The sequence below is a fragment of the Nerophis ophidion genome, linkage group LG13 (genome assembly GCF_033978795.1).
Source record: "Nerophis ophidion isolate RoL-2023_Sa linkage group LG13, RoL_Noph_v1.0, whole genome shotgun sequence".
Classification (NCBI taxonomy): Eukaryota; Metazoa; Chordata; class Actinopteri; order Syngnathiformes; family Syngnathidae; genus Nerophis; species Nerophis ophidion.
Window position 1 is genome coordinate 33,921,312 of NC_084623.1, and position 24,562 is coordinate 33,945,873.

At 39.6% G+C, this 24,562-nt stretch overlaps 1 protein-coding gene across 1 annotated transcript in view; it reads left to right on the top strand.

Moving 5' to 3' along the window:
• The first annotated feature begins 363 nt into the window (after positions 1-363).
• Positions 364-24,562, top strand: part of lrrc75a (leucine rich repeat containing 75A) — an 86,662-nt gene continuing 62,463 nt past the window's right edge. The window contains exon 1 of the mRNA XM_061918818.1: positions 364-1,081. Within this exon, the coding sequence (XP_061774802.1) occupies positions 833-1,081 (249 nt within the window). The 5' untranslated portion in view covers positions 364-832. The remainder of the gene's footprint in view (positions 1,082-24,562) is intronic.

Consider the following 24,562-nt stretch of genomic DNA (forward strand, 5'->3'; position numbering starts at 1 on the left):
ACACCAACTTATATTCTTGTCTTTGTGAAAGAAAGACATCTATATGTGTTACACATGCTTGTATTATCATTAAACACATTTAACTTGTTTACAAAAATGTCTCTTTCATAAATAAATAAATATAAATGATATATATAAATGAGGTAGATCCCCTCGAGTTGGTCAATTGAAAAGTAGCTCGCCTGCAGAAAAAGTGTGGGCACCCCTGCACTAACCCCTCTGCCACGGTGAAGCCCAATTTTTTTAAAACACCATTTAGAAAAATAATTTGATGTCTCGTAATAATATCTACTTGGTATCTGATCGATTCCGACATTTGCAGTATCGCCCGCGCCTGGTGCAAACTTGCCTGCCTGGAAGCGGTGGGGGCGTGCTCACGAGCCGAAGATATCATCCATCGTCCCGGCCCGAGCAGGCGTTCATCCGGGCTGACCACCGCGGCGGCTGGACGCTCAACTTCCCGTACACGACGCTCACGGACGACGGGAGACAAAACCAGTAAAAGACCGGCCGGCGCACGGAGGACGTAAACACTGCCATGCCCCGCTTCCTGCGTCACCCCCCGGGCTACGAGGACGAGACCGCCTCCTCCATAGCGAAGGTGAATGTTTGCGAGCCGAAGTTGCGGTCCGGACTGCTGCGTGCTGAGCGGCCATGATGCAGACAGCATCCTGCGACCTCTTCCCCACTTGAGCGAGAAGTTCCCCCGTGTGCGTTCGTCGTGTTACAGTCCGCTGTAATTGGGGACACGGCGTCCGGATGGACTGAGTGCCGCAGCTGGGATCTTGTTGTTATCACGCAGCTGGGATCTTGTTGTTATCACGCAGCTGCCATGGGGGGCAAGCAGACCAAGGCCCAGGAGGCGGGGGGAGCCAGTCCGCAGCACAGCTGGAGAAGGACCCCCAGTAAGGAGCGAGGGGACCTGTTAGCGTCCCTCATGCTGAAGTCGGGGGACAGGCTGAGTCGTGGCGGTACCCCGCCGCCTTACCAGCGCCGTATCGGAATGATCCAGGAGATGATGCTGATGGCAAAGCAGGGCAAGCATGATGAAGCCACGGAGATGCTGAAGACCCTCAGACAGGTAAACTTCTGTCTTTGTCCTTCATTACTGATTATAGTTCATCTATTGACACAAAACATGACTTCTTTTCTTGGTGGCTACTAGGGGTGTGGTAAAAAATCGATTCAGAATCGATTCTCATTTTTTTTTTTAAATCGATTTTTAATTTTATTTTTGTTTTTTTATCAATCCAACAAACCTAACCTGACCCAGCAACACTCAGAACTGCAATAAACAGAGCAATTGAGAAGACACAAACACGACACAGAACAAACCAAAAGTAGTGAAACAAAAATCAATATTATCAGCAACAGTATCAATATTAGTTATCATTTCAGCACAGCAGTGATTAAAAATCCCTCATTGACATAATTGTTACATATTTATAAAAAAAAAACAAAAAACAATAGTGTCACAGTGGCTTACACTTGCATCGCATCTCATAAACTTGACAACACACTGTGTCCAATGTTTTCACAAAGATAAAATAAGTCATATTTTTGGTTCGTTTGATAGTTAAAACAAATTTACATTATTGCAATCAGTTGATAAAACATTGTCCTTTATAATTATAAAAGTTTTTTTTCTTAAAATGTACCACTCTGTTAGCATGTCAGCAGACTGGGATAGATCCTGCTGAAATCCTATGTATTGAATGAATACAGAATCGTTTTGAATCGGAAAAATATTGTTTTTGAATCGAGAATAGAATCGAATAAAACAAAATCGATATACCGTATTTCCTTGAATAGCCGCCGGGCATGTATTATGCGCCTGCCTTGAATTACTGTCGGGCAAAACTCACCCATCAAATCAATAAGCGCATGCTTACTTTTGCCGCCGGGTCAAATTCGTGACGTCAAGAGTGACGCTTGACCTGCTATTATTTTCAAAATGGTGGAGGAGTTTCTATCTGCCTTTACGGTGTGTAAACTAGGGGTCTTGTTCCACAGTCGTACAGATCACACTAATGGTTGTGATATAAAACAATTTTAACACTCTTACTAATATACGCCACACTCTGTGAACCCACACCAAATAAGAATAACAAACACATTTCTGGAGAGTATCGGCTCTGTGGCACATTATAAACGCAGCATACGGATTACCCATAATGCCGTGCATCCGTGACTCTTGAGTATATTATCCCCCCCCCTCCGTGCGTTCATTGAGGTGGGCGGGGTTGGGGGCGCGTGTATATTATATCCAAGAGTCACGGATACACGGAATTACGGGTAATCCCTATGCTGCGTTTATAATGTGCCACAGAGCCAATGCTATCCAGAAATGTGCTTGGTGTGGGTTCACAGAGTGTGGCGCATATTATTAATAGTTTTAAAGTTGTTTATATCACAACCATCAGTGTAAAAGGTATAGCTGTTGACCAAGTATGCATTGCAATCTCGAATGAAATGCAGCAAAATGTACGCGTCTGGCCGGCACGCAGACAGCATAGTGTCAAAGTGGGCGCGATGACATGCTGTAGAGCAGTGGTCCTCAACCACCAGGCCGCGGATGCAGAATAATTTTTTTTTTTTATCACACTCAATTTTATACTGCATGCCATTGATAAGAGCAGGAGTGAGAAGAGGTTTTAAAATTATTAGCGCCTGCTTACTTTTACCGCTTTCTTTGAATAAGCGCAGGAGTGACAAGAGGTTTTAAATTAATTAGCGCCCAGGCGGCTATTCAAGGAAATGCGGTATTATCGAATCGTGACCCAAAGTGTCGATATTGAATCGAATCGTGGGACACCCAAATATTCACAGCCCTAGTGGCTACACAGGTTAATTACGTACCTTTCGCTATTTAATTTCATTTTCCTGAAGGAATCAATAAAGTACTATATTTTTATTTAGTAGCGGAGCATGTCACCGGTGTCAAACTCCCAACCCATTGGACAGATGTAAACATCTGAAAAATCATCATGTATCCAAATTTTGTTAAAAATTAACCCATGCATTTCTGCTCAATCTCTTGTCTTATAGACATCTTGTGTAATTAGGGGTGTAGCACCAAATTTTTTTTGCGTCAAAACATCACTTCCAGTGAGGGTTGGACTCCCCCAAGGCTGCCCTTTGTCACCAATTCTGTTCATTATTTTTATGGACAGAACTTCTAGGCCCAGCCATGGCATTGAAGGGATCCGGTTTGGTGGCTGCAGGATTAGGTCTCTGCTTTTTGCAGATGATGTGGTCCTGATGGCTTCATCTGGCCAGGATCTTCAGCTCTCACTGGATCGGTTCGCGGCCGAGTGTGACGCGACTGGGATGAGAATCAGCACCTCCAAGTCCGAGTCCAGGGTTCTCGCTTGGAAAAGGGTGGAGACCCTGCCCCAAATGGAGGAGTTCAAGTACCTTGGAGTCTTGTTCACGAGTGAGAGAAGAGTGGATCGTGAGATCGACAGGCGGATCGGTGCGGCGTCTTCAGTAATGCGGACGCTGTATCGATCTATTGTGGTGAAGAAGTAGCTGAGCCGGAAGGCAAAGCTCTCAATTTACTGCTCGATCTATCCCATCCTCACCTATGGTCATGAGCTTTGGGTTATGACCGAAAGGACAAGATGACCGGTACAAGCGGCCGAAAGGAGTTTCCTCCGCCAGGTGGCGGGGCTCTCCCTTAGAGATAGAGTGAGAAGCTCTGCCATCCTGTAGGAGCTCAAAGTAAAGCCGCTGCTCCTCCACATCGAGAGGAGCCAGATGCGGCGGTTCGGGCATCCGGTCAGGATACCACCCGAACGCCTCCCTAGTGATGTGTTTAGGGCACGTCCAACCGGTAGGAGGCCACGGGGAAGACCCAGGACACGTCGGGAAGACTATATCTCCCGGCTGGCCCGGGTATGCCTCAGAATCCCCCGGGAAGAGCTGGACGAAGTAGCTGGGGAGAGGAAAGTCTGGGCTTCCCTGCTTAGGCTGCTGCCCCTATGACCCGACCTCGGATAAGCAGAACAAGATGGATGGATGGATGGATGGACATCACTTCCCTGTTTTTTAAATGAAATATCAATAAAACCTCAGTACGGTGATACAGGGGTTAGTGCATGTCCCTCACAATAAGAAGGTCCTGAGTTCACGCCCGGGCTAGGGATATTTCTGTGTGGAGTTTGCATGTTTTCCTCATGACTGCATGGGTTCCCTGCGGGTACTCCGACCTCCAAAAACATGCACCTGGGGATAGGTGGATTGGCAACACTAAATTGGCCCTAGTGTGTGACTGTGAGTGTGAATGTTGTCTGTCTATCTGTGTTGGCCCAATGATGAGGTGGCCATTTGTCCAGGGTGTACTCTGCCTTCCGCGCGAATGCAGCTGATATAGTCTCCAGCACCCCCCGCGGCCCCAAGAGGGACAAGCGGTAGAAAATGGATGGATGAATATTTAATAAAACTATGATCTAAACAAAGTTTGTTGAATGCCCGCAGGAGCTCGCTGTTCCTCTTGACGATATTACAATTAGTTAGTTCCGAACCAGTTGTAGTTCTTGAGCAGTGATTCTCAAACTGTGGTACATCAAATACTCAGATAGTTAAATATTGTAATGACGTGAGCAAAATGTTACTGTTCAAACTGTGTGTATAAAACAGCGGGCAAAAATATTAAATGTACTTGATGAAACTCTGCCTTGTTTTTAATGAATAGTTAGGCCTTCTACGCAACTGTATTTTTATGTTGGTCATTATGGTGGCACTTGTCGAGCCAATAGTTTTCTGAGTTGGTACTTGGTGAAACAAGTTTGATAACGCCAGAGTATTTATTAGTCGCCAGCGAGTAGGTATGTTTTTGAGGTGACTTGATTGTAAACGGAGGTCACTACACCGGAAGTATATTCCCCAAGGGTACGTGGCTACGGGATAGAGTTGCCAAATAGGAAACGTTTTCTGAGTTATTAGCATGCATGTTATATAATTTTACAAAAGCCAAAACCAGTGAAGTTGGCACGCTGTGTAAATAAAAACAGAATGCAATGATTTGCAAATCCTTTTCAACATATATTCGATTGAAAAGACAGCAAAGACAAGATACTTAACCTTTGAACTCGAAAACATATTTTTTTGTTGTTGCAAATAATAGCTCATTTGGAATTTGAGGCCTGCGACATGTTTAAAAAAAAAGCTGCCACAAGTGGCAGAAAAGACTGACAAAGTTGAGGAATGCTCATCAAATACCTATTTGGAACATCCTACAGGTGAACAGGCTATTTGGTTACAGGTGGGTGCCATGATTGGGTATAAAAGCAGTTTCTATGAAATGTTCAGTCATTTACAAATAAGGATAGGGCGAGGGCTGCGATGAGGTGGCGACTTGTCCAGGGTGTACATCGCCTTCCGCCCAATTGTAGCTGAGATAAGCACCAGTGTCCCCCTCGACTCCAAAGGGAATAAGCGGTAGAAAATGGATGGATGGAAAGGGCGAGGGTCACCACTTTGTGAACAAATGCATAAGCAAATTGTCGAACAGTTTAAGAACAACATTTCTCAACCAGCTTTTACAAGGAATTCAGGGATTTCACCATATACGGTACGTAATACCATCAAAAGGTTCAGAGAATCTGGAGAAATCACTGCACGTAAGCGATGATGTTACGGACCTTCGATCCGTCAGACAGTACCTCATCAAAAGGCAACATCAGTGTGTAAAGGATATCACCAGATCGGCTCAGGAACACTTCAGAAAACCATTGTCAGTAACTACAGTCCGTCGCTACATCTGTAAGTGCAAGTTAAAACTCTACTATGCGAAGCCAGAGCCATTTATCAACAACACCCAGAAACGCCGCCGGCTTTACTGGGCCCTAGTTCATATAAGACGGACAAATGCAAAATGGAAAAGTGTTCTGTGGTCTGAAGAGTCCACATTTCAAACTGTTTTTGGAAACTGTGGACGTCGTGTCTTCTGGAACAAAGTGGAAAAGAACCGTCTGGATTGTTATAGGCGCAAAGTTCAAAAGCCAGCATCTGTGGTGGTATGGGGTGTATTAGTGCCTAAGGCATGGGTAACTTACACATCTATGAAGGCACCATTAATGCTGAAAGTTACAGATATTGGAGCAACACATGTTGCCATCCAAGTAACGTTATCATGGACACCCCAGCTTATTTCAGCATGACAATGCCATGCCACGTGTTACAACAGCGTTACTTCATAGTAAAAGAGACTGGACTTCCTGTGCTCCAGACTTGTCTTATTATGAAATATAAAATAAGACAACGGAGATCCCGGACTGTTGAACAACTTAAGCTGTACATCAAGCAAGAATGGGAAAGATTTCCACCTGAAAAGCTTAAAAAATTGCTCTCCTCAGTTCCCAAACATTTACTCAGTGTTGTTTAAAGGAAAGGCCATGTAACACAGTGGTGAAAATGCCCCTCTGCCAACTTTTTTGCAATTTGTTGCTGCCGTTAAATTCTAAATAAATTATTATATGCAAACAAATTTTATTTTCTCAGTTCCAACATTAAACATCTTGTCTTTGCAGTCTATTCAATTGTATATAATTTGAAAAGGATTTGCAAATCAATATAGTCTGTTTTATTTACGAATTACACAACGTGCCAACTTTACTGGTTTTGGGTTTTGTATATTGCATTTTAAATGATAGTAATGTTAGTAAATTATGTAGTGAAAAAATACAAAAATATGTGGTACGAACATGGGACACAAATACAGCCAAAATAGGTTAATGGATAAAAATGAATCTGAACGTAAAATATAGTGTCGAAATGCAATCAACATTTTCTGTCGGGGTTTGCATGGCAGCACTTCATGCTGATAGAAAATGCCCTCTTTTTTCCTCCACATCCCACTTTTTTTTCTCAAAGCGTGCTCACATCCTTATAAACCCAAAGTGGCTGTCCCATAATCACACACTTGGTATGTTTACAGGGCATCCAGAACCAATCAATCAATAAATCAAAGTTTATTTATATAGCCCTTGATCAAAGGGCTGCACAAGCCACAAAGACATCCTCGGCTCAGATCCCACATCAGGGCAAGAAAAAACTTAACCCAATGGGATACAATGAGAAACCTTGGAGGGGACCGCAGATGTGGGAAGGTTTTCACAACACTTCACTTTTTTGACATTTTGTTGTTATGTTAAAGCCTTATGGATACGGAATACACACAATACCTGACGATGACAATGTGAAAAACTTTCTATAGAAATGTTTGCAAATTCGTTAAAAATAAAAATCTAAGAAATACCATGTACAAGTATTCACAGCCTTTGCCTTGAAGCTTAAAAATGAGGTTATGTGCATCCTGACCTCACTGATCATCTTTGAGATGTTCCTACAGCTTAGTTGGAGTTCATGTGTGGTATATTCAGTTGGTTGTACATCATTTGAAAAGGCACACACCTGTCTAAATTTAAGGTGTCACGCTTGACAGTAAATGGCAGAACACAAACCAAGGAGGAATTTGAAGGAATTGTCTGTCGACCTCTAAGACATGATTGTCTCGAGGCACAATTCTGGATAACGGGATAGAGGGAAAGATGGATGCAACAATGTACAGAGACATTGTGGATTAAAAACCTGCTTGACCGCCCCTGAACTCAGACTGAGATGACGGCTCATTTTTCAGCATGACAATGACCCTAAACACACAGCAAATATATCAAAGGAATGGCTTCAGGACAACTCTGTAAATATCATTGAGTGTCCCAGCCAGACCACAGACTTGAATCCGATTGAACATCTCTGGAGAGATCTGTAAACGATTGTGCACCAACGCTTGAGAGGTGCGGCTAAGAGGAATGGGTGAAACTACCCAAAGAAAGGTGTGCCAAGCTTAAATTATATTTTTTTCAAAAACTTAAGCCTGTATGTAATTGCTATCAAAGATGCATCATCAAAGTATTGAAGAAATGCTGTGAATATTTATGTACATTTGATTTCTTAATTTTTATTTTTTAATAAATAAGCAAAGATTTTAAAAAAACGTTTTAACCATGTTATGGGTGCAGAGTTTTGAGGGAAAAATGTAATTATTCCATTTTGAAATAAGGCTGCCTGTTACATAACAAAATATGGAAAAAGTGAAGCACTGTGAATACTTTCTGGATGCACTCCACATGTACTGAATACACTAATTATTGCGCAGACTTGGTTGAAACCAGCTTTTTTAAACACATGTAAAACCTTAATTGTGTGTATTAACGTTTTAAGAATATCTAAACATTTTTTTTCAATTTGGGTTTTTTTTAACCAAAAAAAGCCCAACAATTCAATATGAAGTGGCCACAAATAGAAATCAATAAATCATATAGCCTGTTATTCATTTAAAGGGGACCTATTAAGTAAAACCAACTTTTTTCTTATTGGTACCTGCATTTGTGTATTTGGATTTGCATAAGTCCCTTAAATGTATTTATATATTTATAAAACAAACTTGCCTTGCTTCATACTTCCTCCAAACAAGCTGTTTTGAATTTGTCCATTTTGTAACATTTTCCCTAATGGTGACGTCAGCGGATATCGCCATAAATGACAGAAATTTACCAAAAGAGCTTGAAGTTCGACGCTGTTGTCAATAGCTTCCTTCTTTTTTGCTACCCTCTTGTTGTGAGGCAGACTGGCTCGTTCATGCACATTCATCCTCCGGTGTTGACATTTCTTATGCAAAGTAGCGTACAGTTCAAAGTTGTGTCTGTCAGCCCTAAAAATTGCCGGTACAACAAAGATGACGGGGAGAAAACGCTGTCGAGGTGGAACCACGTAAATAAGGCCGCCCACAAAACGGCACATCCTGAGGAGACGGTCAGGAAGTGGCTTGAAGATGGTTTGTAAAACATAATATATGCAACATTTTGACCAAAGAACCACCATTACATGTAATGTAGACCACAAGGAAGGGTTTTAAATGTAGAATTACAATCATAATATGACACCGATCATAAATTTAAAGGCCTATTGAAATGAGATTTTTTTATTTAAACGGGGATAGCAGGTCCATTCTATGTGTCATACTTGATCATTTCGCGATATTGCAATATTTTTGCTGAAAGGATTTAGTAGAGAACATCCACAATAAAGTTTGCAACTTTCGGTGTTAAGAGAAAAGCCCTGCCTCTACCGGAAGTCGCAGATGATGACTTCACAAGTGTGGGGACTCCTCACGTCCTCACATTGTTTTTAATGGGAGCCTCCAACAAAAAGTGCTATTAGGACCGAGAAAACGACAATTTCCCCATTAATTTGAGCGAGGATGAAAGATTTGTGTTTGAGGATATTGACAGCGACGGACTAGAAAAAAAAAAAGATAAAAAAAAACAAAAAACGCGATAGCATTGGGACGGATTCCGATGTTTTTAGAGACATTTACTCGGATAATTCTGGGAAATCCCTTATCTTTCTATTGTGTTGCTAGTGTTTTAGTGAGTTTGATATTACCTGATAGTCGGAGGTGTACGTCCACGGGTGTGTTGACGCCAATGTCTCAGGGGAGTCGACGGCAGCTTTATGGACGGCACAAGCTCAGCTTTTCTCCGGTAAGAAGCGACTTTTTACCACAATTTTCTCACCGAAAACTGCTGGTTGACATTCCGTCGTGATTCATGTACGCTCGACCGGGCTCTGACCCATAGGAAAGTTTCACCTCCAGGAATTTTAAACAAGGAATCACCGTGTGTTTGTGTGGTTAAAGGCTAAAGCTTCCAACTCCATCTTTCTACTGTGACTTCTCCAATATTAATTGAACAAATTGCAAAAGATTCACCAACACAGATCTGTGTAATTATGCCGTTAAAGCAGACGACTTTTAGCTGTGTGTGTGTGTGTGTGTGTGCAGCGCTCCTATTTCCTTAAAACCCGTGACGTCTTGCGTACACGTCATCATTACACAACGTTTTCAAGGCGAAACTCCCGGGAAATTTAAAATTGTAATTTAGTAAACTAAAAAGGCCGCATTGGCATGTGTTGCAATGTTAATATTTCATCATTGATATATAAACTATCAGACTGCGTGGTGGGTAGTAGTGGGTTTCAGTAGGCCTTTAAGTTCTCTTTTACTTAAGCATGTAATGTAGAGATTAGCTGATACATGTAGTTATTATTATCATCACTGGATAATAACAATCATAATTCGTCCATTATTACTATGATTATATTATTATTATTAGAGCATTTCTTGGGAGTTAAGTCTTCCCCTGTCTTCAAAAAGTAATAATGCCTCTAAGTATAATCGAGGGTCTTTGATTGCACTACAGTTATACACAATGAGATGCAGAAGTAAAACTTGTAAATCGCTTTATGATATTATTACCTTTCGTTTATATAAATTTTTCCGACATCCAGGTGGTAGTTTAATAGGGAGGGTGGGGGGGTTGAATTATTTTTTTAAATATACAAAATGACATATTTAACTGGTAAAAACAAATGTCCAAACTGTACTAAAACCCCAGGAACCACCCATTTTTGGACCAGTTCAATTAAATTAGATAATGCTCAATGGGACTGTGCTTGTTTTTGGTGGTCACAATAATGAATTAAATTAACCTCATGATGCAGACACATTTGTTACTGGACACTTTCTGATGCGCAATTGTCTTGGAGTCTTTGTATCTAAGTAATATGAAACTAACCTTTTTTAGATACTTGTTTATATTGAAAAAAGTTTTTTTTTTTAGACTTCAATATTGTTTACTAAGGACACTTATTATGTATGTCTAGCTTGTGTGCTATTGTGTGCTTAGCTGTTGTGAATCTGGTAGCTTCTAGTAGCCTACAGCCTAACTATTTAGAGCTTATTGACTTGACTAAAATACAAGAAAAGATCGACCTTGTGTGCTCTTTGGAGGACTGGTAGCCGATATTAATATCGGATCGTGTCACCTCGACAAAAAACTGCTTAGCTTTTTTTGAAAACTGCAAAAATTACTTTTAAATCGCGCCATAAACTGAAATTTGCTAGAGCATCACTTTTTACATTTTAGTTTCACTTTAGTTTTTTTAATGGTACAGGACAAATTTGTGTACTTCATGGACACGTAACTGGCTTATGTGTGTCAGAATGAAATACAGCGGTACCTCAATTTTTGTATGCTTATTAGATGATTTGGTTTTTGACTAAAACTTTCTCCCAAATCATGCCCCAATTTTTTTTATGGTATAATGTGTATAACAAACTAGTCCATTTGCTTGTATATCACTTTGCGTAATGGAGTGCCCAAACAAAGACTCCTATGCGTGGGTGACTCAGTGTCTCTGCTTTTTTGATCGAGCAAAATTGCATGGGGCCAAACAAAGTTGGAAGTGCCAGCACTTTGATGAAGAAAGTGTTTTGCTGTCTTTGCCAAGAGTTTTAAATAAAGATAAAAGTGATGTTAAATGTTGATTTATTAGTTTCAGTTGTAATTTATATGAATTTCAAAGTCTTTTTTTTTTTTTACAAAAGTGTCGTTTTTGTTTATATATTTGGGTATTTTTAACAGTTAAATTTGATTTACATTATTTCTTATTGGAAAAATGGCTTTGGTTTTCATACAAATTGGTATCTGGTGTTTGGATGTAAACTAAGGTACTACTCTACTTTTTTGTCTTATCAATTGAATGTTTGTTTTTTTAAAGTTTTGTTTGTTTTTGTTTCAATAACTAACCCTTTAAAATTGTGCAATGTTCAAATATTTGCAAGGATGCAAACGTACTACAAACCCCGTTTCCATATGAGTTGGGAAATTGTGTTAGATGTAAACATAAACGGAATACATCCATCCATCCATCCATTTTCTACCGCTTATTCCAATGATTTGCAAATCCTTTTCAACCCATATTCAATTGAATGCACTACAAAGACAATATATTAGATGTTGAAAGTCATAAACTTTATTTTTTTTTGCAAATAATAATTTACGTAGAATTTCATGGCTGCAACATGTGCCAAAGTAGTTGGGAAAGGGCATGTTCGCCACTGTGTTACATCACCTTTTCTTTTAACAACACTCAATAAACGTTTGGGAACTGAGGAAAATAATTGTTGAAGCTTTGAATGTGGAATTGTTTCCCGTTCTTGTTTTATGTAGAGCTTAAGTCGTTCAACAGTCCGGGGTCTCCGCTGTCGTATTTTACGCTTCATAATGCGCCACACATATTCGATGGGAGACAGGTTTGGAAAGCAGGCGGACCAGGAAAGTACCCACACTCTTTTTTTATGAAGCCACGCTGTTGTAACACGTGCTGAATGTGGCTTGGCAATGTCTTGTTGAAATAAGCGGTGGTGTCCCTGAAAAAGACGGCGCTTTGATGGCAGCATATGTTGCTGCAAAACCTGTATGTACCCTTCAGCATTAATGGTGCCTTTACAGAAGTGTAAGTTACCCATGCCTTGGGCACTAATGCACCCCCATACCATCACAGATGCTGGCTTTTGAACTTTGCGTCAATAACAATCTGGATGGTTCGCTTCCCCTTTGGTCCGGATGACACAATGTCGAATATTTCCAAAAACAATTTGAAATGTGGACTCGTCAGACCACAGAACAGTTTTTCACTTTGCATCAGTCCAACTTTGATGATCTCGGGCCCAGAGAAGCCAGCGGCGTTTCTGGATGTTGTTGATACATGGTTTTTGCTTGGGATAGTAGAGCTTTAACTTGCCCTTACAGATGTAGCAACGGACTGTATTTAGTGACAATGGTTTTCTGAAGTGTTCCTGAGCCCACGTGGTGATATACTTTAGAGATTGATGTCTATTTTTGATACAGTGCCGTCTGAGGGATCGAAGGTCACGGTCATTCAATGTTGGTTTCCGGCCATGCCGCTTACGTGTAGTGATTTCTCCAGATCCTCTAAACCTTTTGATGATATTATGGACCGTAGATGTTGAAATCCCTAAATTTCGTGCAATTGCACTTTGAGAAACGTTGTTTTTAAACTGTTTGACTATTTTCTCACGCAGTTGTGGACAAAGGGGTGTACCTCGCCCCATTCTTTTTTGTGAAAGACTGAGCATTTTTTGGGAAGCTGTTTTTATACCCAATCATGGCACCCCCCTTTCCCAATTAGTCTCCAACCTCCAAAGACATGCACCTGGGGATAGGTTGATTGGCAACACTAAATTGGCCCTAGTGTGTTAATGTTGTCTGTCTATCCGTGTTGGCCCTGCAATGAGGTTGCGACTTGTCCAGGGTGTACGCCCACTTCCGTCCGAATGCAGCTGAGATATGCTCCAGCACCCCCTGCAACCCCAAAAGGGACAAGCTGTCGAAAATGGATGGATGGAGGCTGAGTAGCACACAAAGAATGCTCTTCTAAATCTTGGAGACTTTGCAAATGTGTTTACTTAATAAAGTATGTTTCTTAATTTTTATGGCAAACTTTTCTCCCACTTAACCGGGGATCGGCAACGTGCGGCTTTCGAGACGCAGTGGCTCTTTGGCTTAGTGGCTCCCTGGAGCTTTTTCACAAGTGTATGAAAATGAAAAAAGATGAGGAAAAAAATAATATTTTTTGTCTTAATATGGTTTTTGTAGGCGGACAAACATGACACAGACCTTCCTATTTGTTAGAAATCCCACGGTTTACATTAAACATGCTTTACTGATGAGAGTATTTGGCGCGTGGCATTTTGTCCTAATTTCGTAAGTCCTTGAACGCACCGTAGTTTGTTTGCATGCACAACTTTCCTTCATGCTGCCACAGAAAGACGTGTTTTATGCCATTCCTTTGTTTTTATTTGTCCATCAAACGGTTTATGCTGTGCGTGAATCCATAAGTGAGCTTTCTTGAAGTTATTGACTTATTTGGTTTGTCACTGTATGACTGCAAGCTAATCAATGCTAAAATGCTATTTATGCTAGTTTTATGTGAATAATGCATCAGTATGCCTCATATTTTAGGTATATTTGAGGTCATTTTATTTGTAATTTCTATTTCCTTCAACTTGAACACACACAACTTTACCTTTGGCCATTTAAGCCAGTAATTTCCAGGCGTCATCACACCCTCTGAAAAGCCTCCGTTATACTAATGTTTTCCAATGTTGTAATGATACCTACTCAGTGACCTAGTGGTTAGAGTGTCCACCCTAAGATTAGTAGGTTGTGTGTTCAAACCCCGGCCGAGTCATACCAAATACTATAAAAAAAATGGGACCCATTACCTCCCTGCTTGGCACTCAACATCAAGGGTTGGAATTGGGGGTTAAATCACCATAAATGATTCCCGGGCGCGGCACCGTTGCTGCCCACTGCTCCCCTCACCTCCCAGGTTGTGTTTAAGGGATGGGTCAAATGCAGAGGACAAATTTCACACACGCAACTTTAACTTAAAAATGTGTAGAATAAATATTACATTTCAGCATTTTTGTCAACAAAGATTTGCATCAGCCTGCATTTTGATAGTCTAATATAGATAATATAGATGTGTTGCCTTCATTTTAACACTTGTATCACACTTTACAATTTTTGCGGCTCCAGACAGATTTTATTTTTGTATTTTTGGTTCAATATGGCTCTTTCAAAATTTTGGGTTGCCAACCCCTGCTCTAAACCCACTTAAAGGATTTCATAGAGGACAAACATTGAAACAAAATTGTATTTCTTGAGAAGAAAATAATAACTGTGCTGTCCAGTTATTATATTTGGTTTTTTTACACTACTGTTTCACATTTGCTAGTATGCATTCATTTCAGTTTGTCCGAGTTGTGTTGCCGTAGTCAAGAAGTAGTGTTTGCCAATAGGTTGTATTTACCTGACGTCACTTCCGGCTTCTTAACTATGTGAGGCTTGGCGTGAGCCAGTGAGCGTCTGTTGCCATACTGTTCTGAATGGCGCCTTGCATGGCAGCTCCCTCCATCAGTGTGTGAATGTGTGTGTGAATGGGTAAATGTGGAAGTAGTGTCAAAGCGCTTTGAGTACCTTGAAGGTAGAAAAGTGCTATACAAGTACAACCCATTTATTTTGCCTTTCTCAAAGAAAAATGCCCTATGCTTGCATTATTTTATGATATTGGAACAGTTCAAATCGCGAAAATATAAAAATGTCTTCAGAATTCTTCGAGTGGTTATCAAGCGGGGAAAAAATTGTCAAGATTGTACGAACGACAACAAAAAAAGTGGCATCCACTCCAGTCCAAGGGCGCAGAGGTTGCAGTGATCACTTCGTCAAAGGTTTGTTTGCAGTGATGGGTAGTAACAGGCGACATGTAGCTAAGCTATGTAGCTTAACTACATTTTCCAGTAGCTTGACGGTAGTTTAGCTACTTTTTAACGAGTACCTTTTCCTGTAGCTAAGATACTTTCAGACCCTAGGTAGGTAGCTTACAACAAAGCAACAAAGAAAGAATATTGACTGTGAATCCAGGCCCCAAAAAATATGGAGAAAATACAAGGACTTGGATATATGAGAACATCCATACATAAGGAGAAAATCCATGATGATTGGTTGGTGTTCGTATGATTACTCACAGTTGGCTAAGGTTAGGGCGAAACATTACGAACTGGCCAATCAGAGGCAAAATAAGGCGCGTCATCGAAACACAAATGCAAAATCATAACAGATTTGCACTCATGTCACATGACGACGAGTGAGTCGGAGACAGAAAGACGTTTCAAGCGGACGACTTGAAAAATTATTCTGATTATGGTAGAATAATTAACTCCTGCAGATTAGATTTTTCCTGTAGTGATAAGATGATGTGCAGGAAACCCACAATAATGCCTGTCTTTGGCCATATTTAGACAAATATATGCGTTTCTAGAATACAATACCCTAAACCTTAGTTTTTAGTTGTTTACTCTGTAAAACAAAATCATAACTGCTCTCTTCATCTAAGACGTACAACACACATTTAGAAACACACATTAATGTGAGTTGACTTCATGAAAAGTTTTACTAAATATAACCATCACCAACTGTTCCCAAACAACACACAAGTCATTGTTTTGTTTTTTGTCAAGATATAAAGAGACACTGTTTTTTTACTGTAGGTAAAGAAAATTAACATTATAGGGGTGGGCCAAAGTAAAGGCAAACTAAAATAAATATATACAGAGACCCCTCTAGGTATTTGTAGGGTGTCCCCAACTAAATGACAGATAGTTAATAGTATCCATGCATTCACTTTCTACCGCTTATTCCCTGGACCATTATTGTATACTGTCATATACATTAACATTGATAAAGGGACAAGCGGTAGAAAATGGATGGATGGATGATATTATACATCTGGGCCTATAGATAAAAATGCCGTTAAATGTAGTAGCTTGTAGTGCAGCTTGCTACACCTCTTCAGGAATAGCTTCCCGATAGCTTGCCCATCACTGTTTGTTTGATATACTTTTAACGTTTGATATTTCCCATTCAAATATTATCTGATACTATTTGTATTTGATCTTGTTTCGGAGTTCTTGAAACACATTTGTGCTACGAGTGTTTCGTAAAGCACCAACTCGGCGAGGTTAAATAAAATAAATCAAATGTGAGCAAAACCTAAAAGAGTTCAGCCTTTACCAAAGGCAACAATCATAAATTAAGTTTTCAGTACATACACAATGTTGAGATCTATAGTTATATTTTGAAAAAGACGGGGAATAACATGCGTACTTGTGAACCGCGCATGCAACAACAACAACAAGGCAACTAACGTAGCTGTAGACGCAAAGTTAAATCATGAAATGTAACGTTACCCTACCCGATTAAAAACAATGCATGATTTATCCACAAAAGTCTTGGTTCCAATTTCCTTGACACAGGTGCACACAAAGAAGTTGTAAGCCTCTATGCTTTTCCAACTTTTCATTTGTTTTGTCGCGGAGAATGTCGTCTGAAGCGCAAGATAGTTCGCCATGTCTGGGAATGCGACCGCTGATAATCCTTGAGATTACTCGCCAATTTTTAGTATAAGGATATATTCCATTGCATAGTTTGTTTTTTTTGCTCGGTAGCCATGTTAGTTTACTTCTGTTCAAAAGTCACGTGACTGAATTCAACCTATAAATTGAATGTGCAAGTATTTTGTTGAGCCCCACAATGTGTTTGAACTATAAGTATTGTAGTCATTACACTCCAGCTGTTTGATTATAATGTGCAACAATAAATGAATTCGCCCCAGGGATCAATGCTGAATTTCCTCCAGGGATCAATAAAGTACTTTCTATCTATTGTATCTTCCATCTATCTAACTAGCAGCGGTCCACTATGAATTTCAGCAAACATCCAGCCATCCATCCATTTTCTACCGCTTGTCCCTTTCAAGGTTGCAGGGGGTGCTGGAACCTGTCTCAGCTGCAATCTGAATTGTGAATTGAAATTACTTTGAAGTCTGTTGAAATGTTTCATGGTGTGCGAGGGTTTTTCCGTTTGAAAAAAAAAAAAGAACAGGTGCTTGAGCCGGTGCGAAGTCTGTAACTGTACGTGAAGTTATGACATCCCAAGTATCAAAATATGGCACCATTTGATTTTAGGTAAATCAGTACCTGGTCATACGGACAAAATTCAGTATGTACATATGAAAGTGCCGAATACAAAACCTTTACCTTGTGATAGCCAATTATTACAAATCTTTATAGCATTGTGTAATCACATGTTTTTGTGCAATCATGTTATATAATGTTTTAATGTACTATAGCAAATAAATATTTTTACGGGTGTCAATAACATTTTTCTTCAATGCTAAAATGTATTTTCCTTACTTTAAATGCTGAAACTTGTTTTAATATCATTACTAGTATTAGTATTAGGGTGGTCCCAATTTGATATTGATATCGGATATTGGTCCAATATTACAAACAACTAAATAAAAACCCATGTATGGCATTATATTGCCTTGCAACTAAAATATCTGATATAAGCGGCGTATACAAGCTGTCCTTTGTGCATTTACTTATACAAAGCTGTAAATGTCCTCCAATAAACACATAAGGTTGATCTTTTCTTGTATTTTAGTGAAGTCGTTTACTGTTCAAAAGGTAAATTACATTTTAGGTTGTATGCTACCAGAAGCTAGCAGATACCCAACAGCTATGCACACAATAGCTCACTAGCTCGACATACGTAATAAGTGTCCCTAATCAAAAAATATTGCAGTTTAAAAACACCTAATTTGTCAATATAAAAAAGTATCAAATAATCATAGTTGCATATTACTAAAGGAAGTCTGGAGAAATATTTGAAAGTATTCAGTTAGAAACGTGTCTGCATTATTTAACTAACTGCATCATGAGCTTAACTTAGGTGTTGCCAAAAAATACCACTTTACTTAAACTTAAAAACAGATGGTTAATAATAAACTGCTTCATGTTTTTCATACCTAACGTTGTCTCTGTTTGAGTAATTTAAAAAAACTATGTACTTGTACTGATATCAGATCAACATCGGTATCGGCCAATACTCGAGGCTCAAATATTGGTATGGTATCAAAACTGAAAATGTTGTTTTGGGACCTCCTGCGTTGCTGTTGTCTCAGGTACAAGCAGCATATTCCAAGCAAAAATTGAAGCAGAGTGAAAATCCTGCGCGTGCACTGTTCTCGCCTGTGGAAATAGATTTGATAGGTATTTAAAAAAATACATATAAAAATGTATATGTTAAAAATGTAATGTCAATGTTGATGATATTCCTTTATTAGAAAAAAAAATTATGTTAAAACAACCAGAAAAAAACATTGTTTACTTCAACTATTTTCTATAGGGGATATAAAATGTTTATTATCGATCAAATGAACAAACTAATTGATAGATTACTCAATTACTCAAATAACAGATAGCTGCAGCCCTAATTGCAACTTAGCGATAGCTTGAGGCATACCTCAGGGGGCAATACTGTGACCAAAGTATGTTTTTTTTTTTTATATATAAATAAAATATGGAAGGCCTACAGATGACATTACTGCATGTTGTACAGGAGAGAAGGAAACCCATCGCAAAACTAAAAAAGGTGGTTTGATTAAACTTCAAACAATCTAACGTGGCGTGGCGTTAGGTTAGTACGTACTAAAATGGACCAATAGGATGCAAAAGAGTAGGACTATTTCTCAAAAACATATGAAGTAAGGGAGTAAGAGTCAGTCATCAATGGTTACCAGGTTCTCTCCCGTGTTACCCAGTAACCATGACGATCATGGCAGACCCGAGCCTAACAGACACTGATTAATCATGAAACAGCTCAGTTAGCAGATAATGAGGAGGTCACCTCCTCCATCACTGCTGTGTAATGAAACTACTGCTAGCATCCATACACCAATTCCCCTCTGACGATGAACCATAACATCCGCTTGTGTGGGAACCTACTGCTTTATATTTAGACGCACCCAGGAGAGCTCTTGTTTGTTATCAAAACCACTAACACCAAGGACTGTAACACAGTTCTACAACATAACAATCAGAGGAACAAAGATGTATATTGTTCTGCTTTATAGTTTAAAAATATGGTAATAAAGTTTAACTGTCAGCATTGGGATTCATTACTGTGTTTTTTGATGTGGGGGGACGTAGAACACATGACTGCAGGTTGGGTTTTATTATGCAGTGCTGTGCAATGCTAGGGCTGGCAATCAAGTAAAAAGCAAGCACTGATCAGAAACATCACTCGGATTGAAAGATAAATCCTTAGCCTTTGGGGGAAATTTCCCCCGGGATCAATAAAAGTACCCTATAGTGTATGTATCTATTGATTTCTTCCTAGCTCATGTTAAAGGGGAACATTATCACCAAACCTATGCAATCGTCAATATATACCTTGATGTTGCAGAAAAAAGACCATGTATTTTTTTAACCGATTTCCGAACTCTAAATGGGTGAATTTTCGCAAATTAAACGCCTTTCTGTTTATTGGTCTTTTAGCGATGACGTCAGAACGTGACGTCACCGAGGTAACACACCCGCCGTATTCATTTTCACATTACAAACACCGGGTCTCAGCTCTGTTATTTTCCGTTTTTTCGACTATTTTTTGGAACCTTGGAGACATCATGCCTCGTCGGTGTGTTGTCGGAGGGTGTAACAACACTAACAGAGAGCGATTCAAGTTGCACCACTGGCAAGAAATCTGCCGCCAGACCCCCATTGAATTTGCCAGAGTGTCTGCACATTTTACCGGCGATGATAAGACAGACATGACACAGAGATGTATGGATAACCTGCAGATGCATTTGCAACGATTAAGTCAATGAAATCACAAAGGTGAGTTTTGTTGATGTTGTTGACTTATGTGCTAATCAGACATATTTGGTCACTGCATGACTGCCAGCTAATCGATGCTAACATGCTACGCTAATCGATGCTAACATGCTATTTACACTAGCTGTATGTACATTTGAAACTACATACCCACATTTAATGCGAAACAAACTTACCAATCGACGGATTTAAGTTGCTCCAGTGTCACAAGATGCGAAAGTCCTGATCGTTTGGTCCGCACATTTTACCGGCGATGCTAATAAGACAGCCATGCTATGGGCCACTTCTTTAGGTACACCCATGCTATGGCTGATTAGCGTCAATAGCTATTCGCTCAATAGCTTCAATTTCTTATTCAATTTCGTTTTCGCTATCTGCCTCCATACTCCGACCATCTGTTTCAATACATGCGTAATCTGTTGAATTGCTTAAGCCGCTGAAATCTGAGTCTGAATCCGAGCTAATGTTGCTATATCTTGCTGTGGTAACCGCCATGTTGTTTGTATTGGCAGCCCTGTATGACGTCACAGGGAAATGGACAGTCGCATCGCAAATAGCGAAAATCAAAAACTTTAAAGCTTTTTTTAGGGATATTCCGGGAGGTGTAAAATTTAGAAAAAAAACTTCGAAAAATAAAACAAGCCACTGGGAACTGATTTTTATTGTTTTAACCCTTTTGAAATTGTGATAATGTTCCCCTTTAAGCACTTTTGGTACTGCTTTGGGGATACTACTACAATCCCCCAAACCAGTGAAGTTGGCACGTTGTTAATAAAAACTGAATACAATGATTTGCAAACCCTTTTCAACCTATATTCAATTAAATTCTCTGCAAAGACAAGATACTTAACGTTTGAACTGGAAAAATTTACTTTTTTGCAAATGTTTGCTCGGAATTTGATTCCTGCAACATGTTTCAAAAAAGCTGGCAAAAAAGACTGACAAAGTTGAGAAATGCTCGAGAAACAATTATTGGGAAAATCCCACAGATGAACAGGCTAATTGGAAACAGGTGGGTGCCATGTTTAGGTATAAAAGCAGCTTCCGTGAAATGCTCAGTCATTCACAAACAAGGAGGGGGCGAGGGTCACCACTTTGTGAACAAATGCGTAAGCAAATTGTCCAACAGTTTAAGAACAACATTTCTCTGCGAGCTATTGCAAGGAGTTTAGGGATTTCACCATCTACGGCCCGCAATATCATTAAAAGGTTCAGAGAATCTGGAGAAGTCACTGCACGTAACGTTGAATGCCTGTGACCTTGGATCACTCAGGCGGTACTGCATCTAAAAGCGACATCAGTGTGTAAAGGATATCCCCACATGGGCTCAGGAACACTACAGAAAACCACTGTCAGTAACTACAGTTTGTCACTACATATTTAAGTGCACTTTAAAACTGTACTATGCAAAACAAAAGCCATTTATCAACAACACCCAGAAACGCAGCCGGCTTCACTGGCCCCGAACTCATCTAAAAGGGACTGATGTAAAGTGTAAAAGTGTTCTGTGTTGTAACGAGTCCACATTTCAAATTGTTTTTGGAAAATGTTGATGTTGTGTCCTCTTAAACAAAGAGGAAATCAACCATCCGGATTGTCATAGGCGCAAAGTTCAAAAGCCAGCGTCTGTGATGGTATGGGGGTGTATTAGTGCCCAAAGTGTGGGTAACTTACACATCTGTGAAGGCACCATTAATAGTGAAAGGTGCATACAAGTTTTAGAGCAACGTATGTTGCCATCCGAGCAACGTTATAGTCATGCCAAGCCACGTGTTACAACAGCATGGCTTCATAGTAAAAGAGACCGGACTTCCTGTAGTCCAGACCTGTCCCCCATTAAAAATGTGGCGCATTATGAAGCGTAGAATATGACAACAGAGACCACGGACTGTTAAACAACTTAAGCTGTACATCAAGCAAGAATGGGAAAGATTTCCACCTGAAAATCTTCAAAAATTGGTCTCCTCAGTTTCCAAACATTTACTGAGTATTGTTAAAAGGAAAGGCCATTTAACACAGTGGTTAAAATGCCTGTGTGCCAACTTTTTTGCAACGTGTGGCTAGCATTAAATTCCAAGTCAATGATTATTTGCAAAAAAAATATATGTTTTTCAGTTCGAACATTAAATATATTTTTTTTGCAATCTATTCAATTAAATATAAGTTGAAAAAGATTTGCAAATCATTGTATTCTGTTTTTATTTACGAATTACACAACGTGCCAACTTCACTGGTTTTGGGTTTTGTAGTTTATAGTATGTTAGCATTTTAGTCATAGTCCTCATGAGATGTGAGCAACTCTGGTGACCAACTACATGAAACATCTAACATCTGGCAAAGGTTTGGTTCTCAACCAAGTACTACAATTTTGCCTGGGTATCAAAACTTCCTTGGTGCTAGCATGCTACCTGTTAGCATAACATAATTTTTGCAATTCTCCTGGTTTAAAATAGCATATTGCAAATCAATAAGATTTAAATAACCATTGATAGGTTTTACCACTTTTGGTACAGTATTTTTTAGGATTTTATCGGTGCTGATACCAATATCCATAGTAATATTATCGGTACTATATGTACTTTGTGTGACGAAAGATCTGAAAAAAGTATTTTTTTTATTAGTAAAAGAGGTTGTACACCACCAACATCATGTAACATCTCACACAAAGAAATCATTTTATCAACATCTGCTTTTTAAGTCTTAAATAAGTCTATGTGTGCATGTGCAAGGTACAATGCAGTTTTTATGTCATCAGCTTGTTAAGACCAAACAGATTTATCCCTCTGTTTTTATTCATTACAATTACATTTAGTATATCCATCCATCCAAACAATGTACAAGTGTGTGTACAAGTGTTTATAAAGGTCAAATAATCTTGAACCTTAATGATAAACTAGTTATATGCAACCATCTAATTGCTATATATACATTTGTATTAGGGTTGTTTTGATACCAATATTTATGTCAGAGTTAGTTGGTGACGAACCCCAAGATGTAGAGAAAGAGGCACGCATTGAGTGAGAAACCATGATTTAATCTTTAACACGAAAACAAAATCAAACAAAGGGTACAACAAAAAGCGTGCACGAGGCGGATAAACAACTAAGAGAGCTAGCATGGGAGCTAGAAAACAAAAGGAACTTTGCATGGAAGCTACCAAAAACAAAAAAGGGCCTAGCGTGGAAACTAGCGGGTAGCGAGCAGGAAAACAGAAGTCGTACTTGTAATATGAAAACACACTGGAAGCAGGGAACAAAAAACAGTAAGCTACAAACATCTAACAAATATAGCTTACCGCTACGCTGCAAAGATACGACACAACAGGAACGACAATACATGACATGTAGCAACGACAAGAGCGACATCAACAAGACAATAATCCAGCACTGCCTGGAGGAACAAACCACGTAAAATAGGAGCGGGCTGATTGACACCAGGTGTGGCCAGGTGCGAATGAGTCGCAGCTTAGGAGAAAACAGCGCACATGGAAAAAAACAGGAAACGGACAAAATAAGAGCGCTGACAGGAACTAAAAACAGGAAATACTAAACACACACAGAGGAAAAACTAAAACACAAACAAACTGTCAGTGGCAAGCCTGACAATTTAGTACCGGTTCCAAAATGCATGTCGATACTTTCCAATACTTTTACAAATAAAGGGAACTACAAAAAACGTCAATATTTGCTTTATTTTAACAGAATATCTTACAATACATTAAACACTCACAGTCAAAGAAAAAATTTACAAGGTTAAGACATAAATCAAAAGGCATTGAAATGGCATCGACCCTGAAGGGAACTTTCTGCCCTGTGCTCCTCGACTAAGGTCTGCACCGGACCGAGCAGCAGGACAGTTGTCATAAATACATTATTACCTGTCACTTTTTATAACTCCTTGTGCAGAGCTGAATGCTTATTGTTTAAATGTTTACCTAAATTTGAAGCAAAGGTGGTAATACTCCTCGCCACATTTGGCTAGGTGTGTCTTAAAGCAGCTGTTGAGAGTAGCGTATGTGTGTGCATGCTCCTTTTAAGAATGGCAGTATGTGGGGTGAGTGACGTAGTGGGCAAGTTATGAGAGATAGCGCTGGCATGTACAGGAGTGTTATTAGCATGGTGGATGTCCCGTTGTGCCCTGTGGAAAATATAAATAAAGTCACCAAGTTGTAACTATTCGACGGCCTCGTCATTCCGGCCTAAGAGTGGAGCCCTACAGACCCACTGTGAATGAATTGATTATTGTGGACACTAAAACTTATTTGGGTGTTACCATTTAGTAGTCAATCGTACAGAATATGTACCGTACTGTGTAATCTACTTATAAAAGTCTCAATCAATCAAAGGTGTTACCCCCGACAATACATGGGTCCTGGAGGGAACGTCTCCCCTG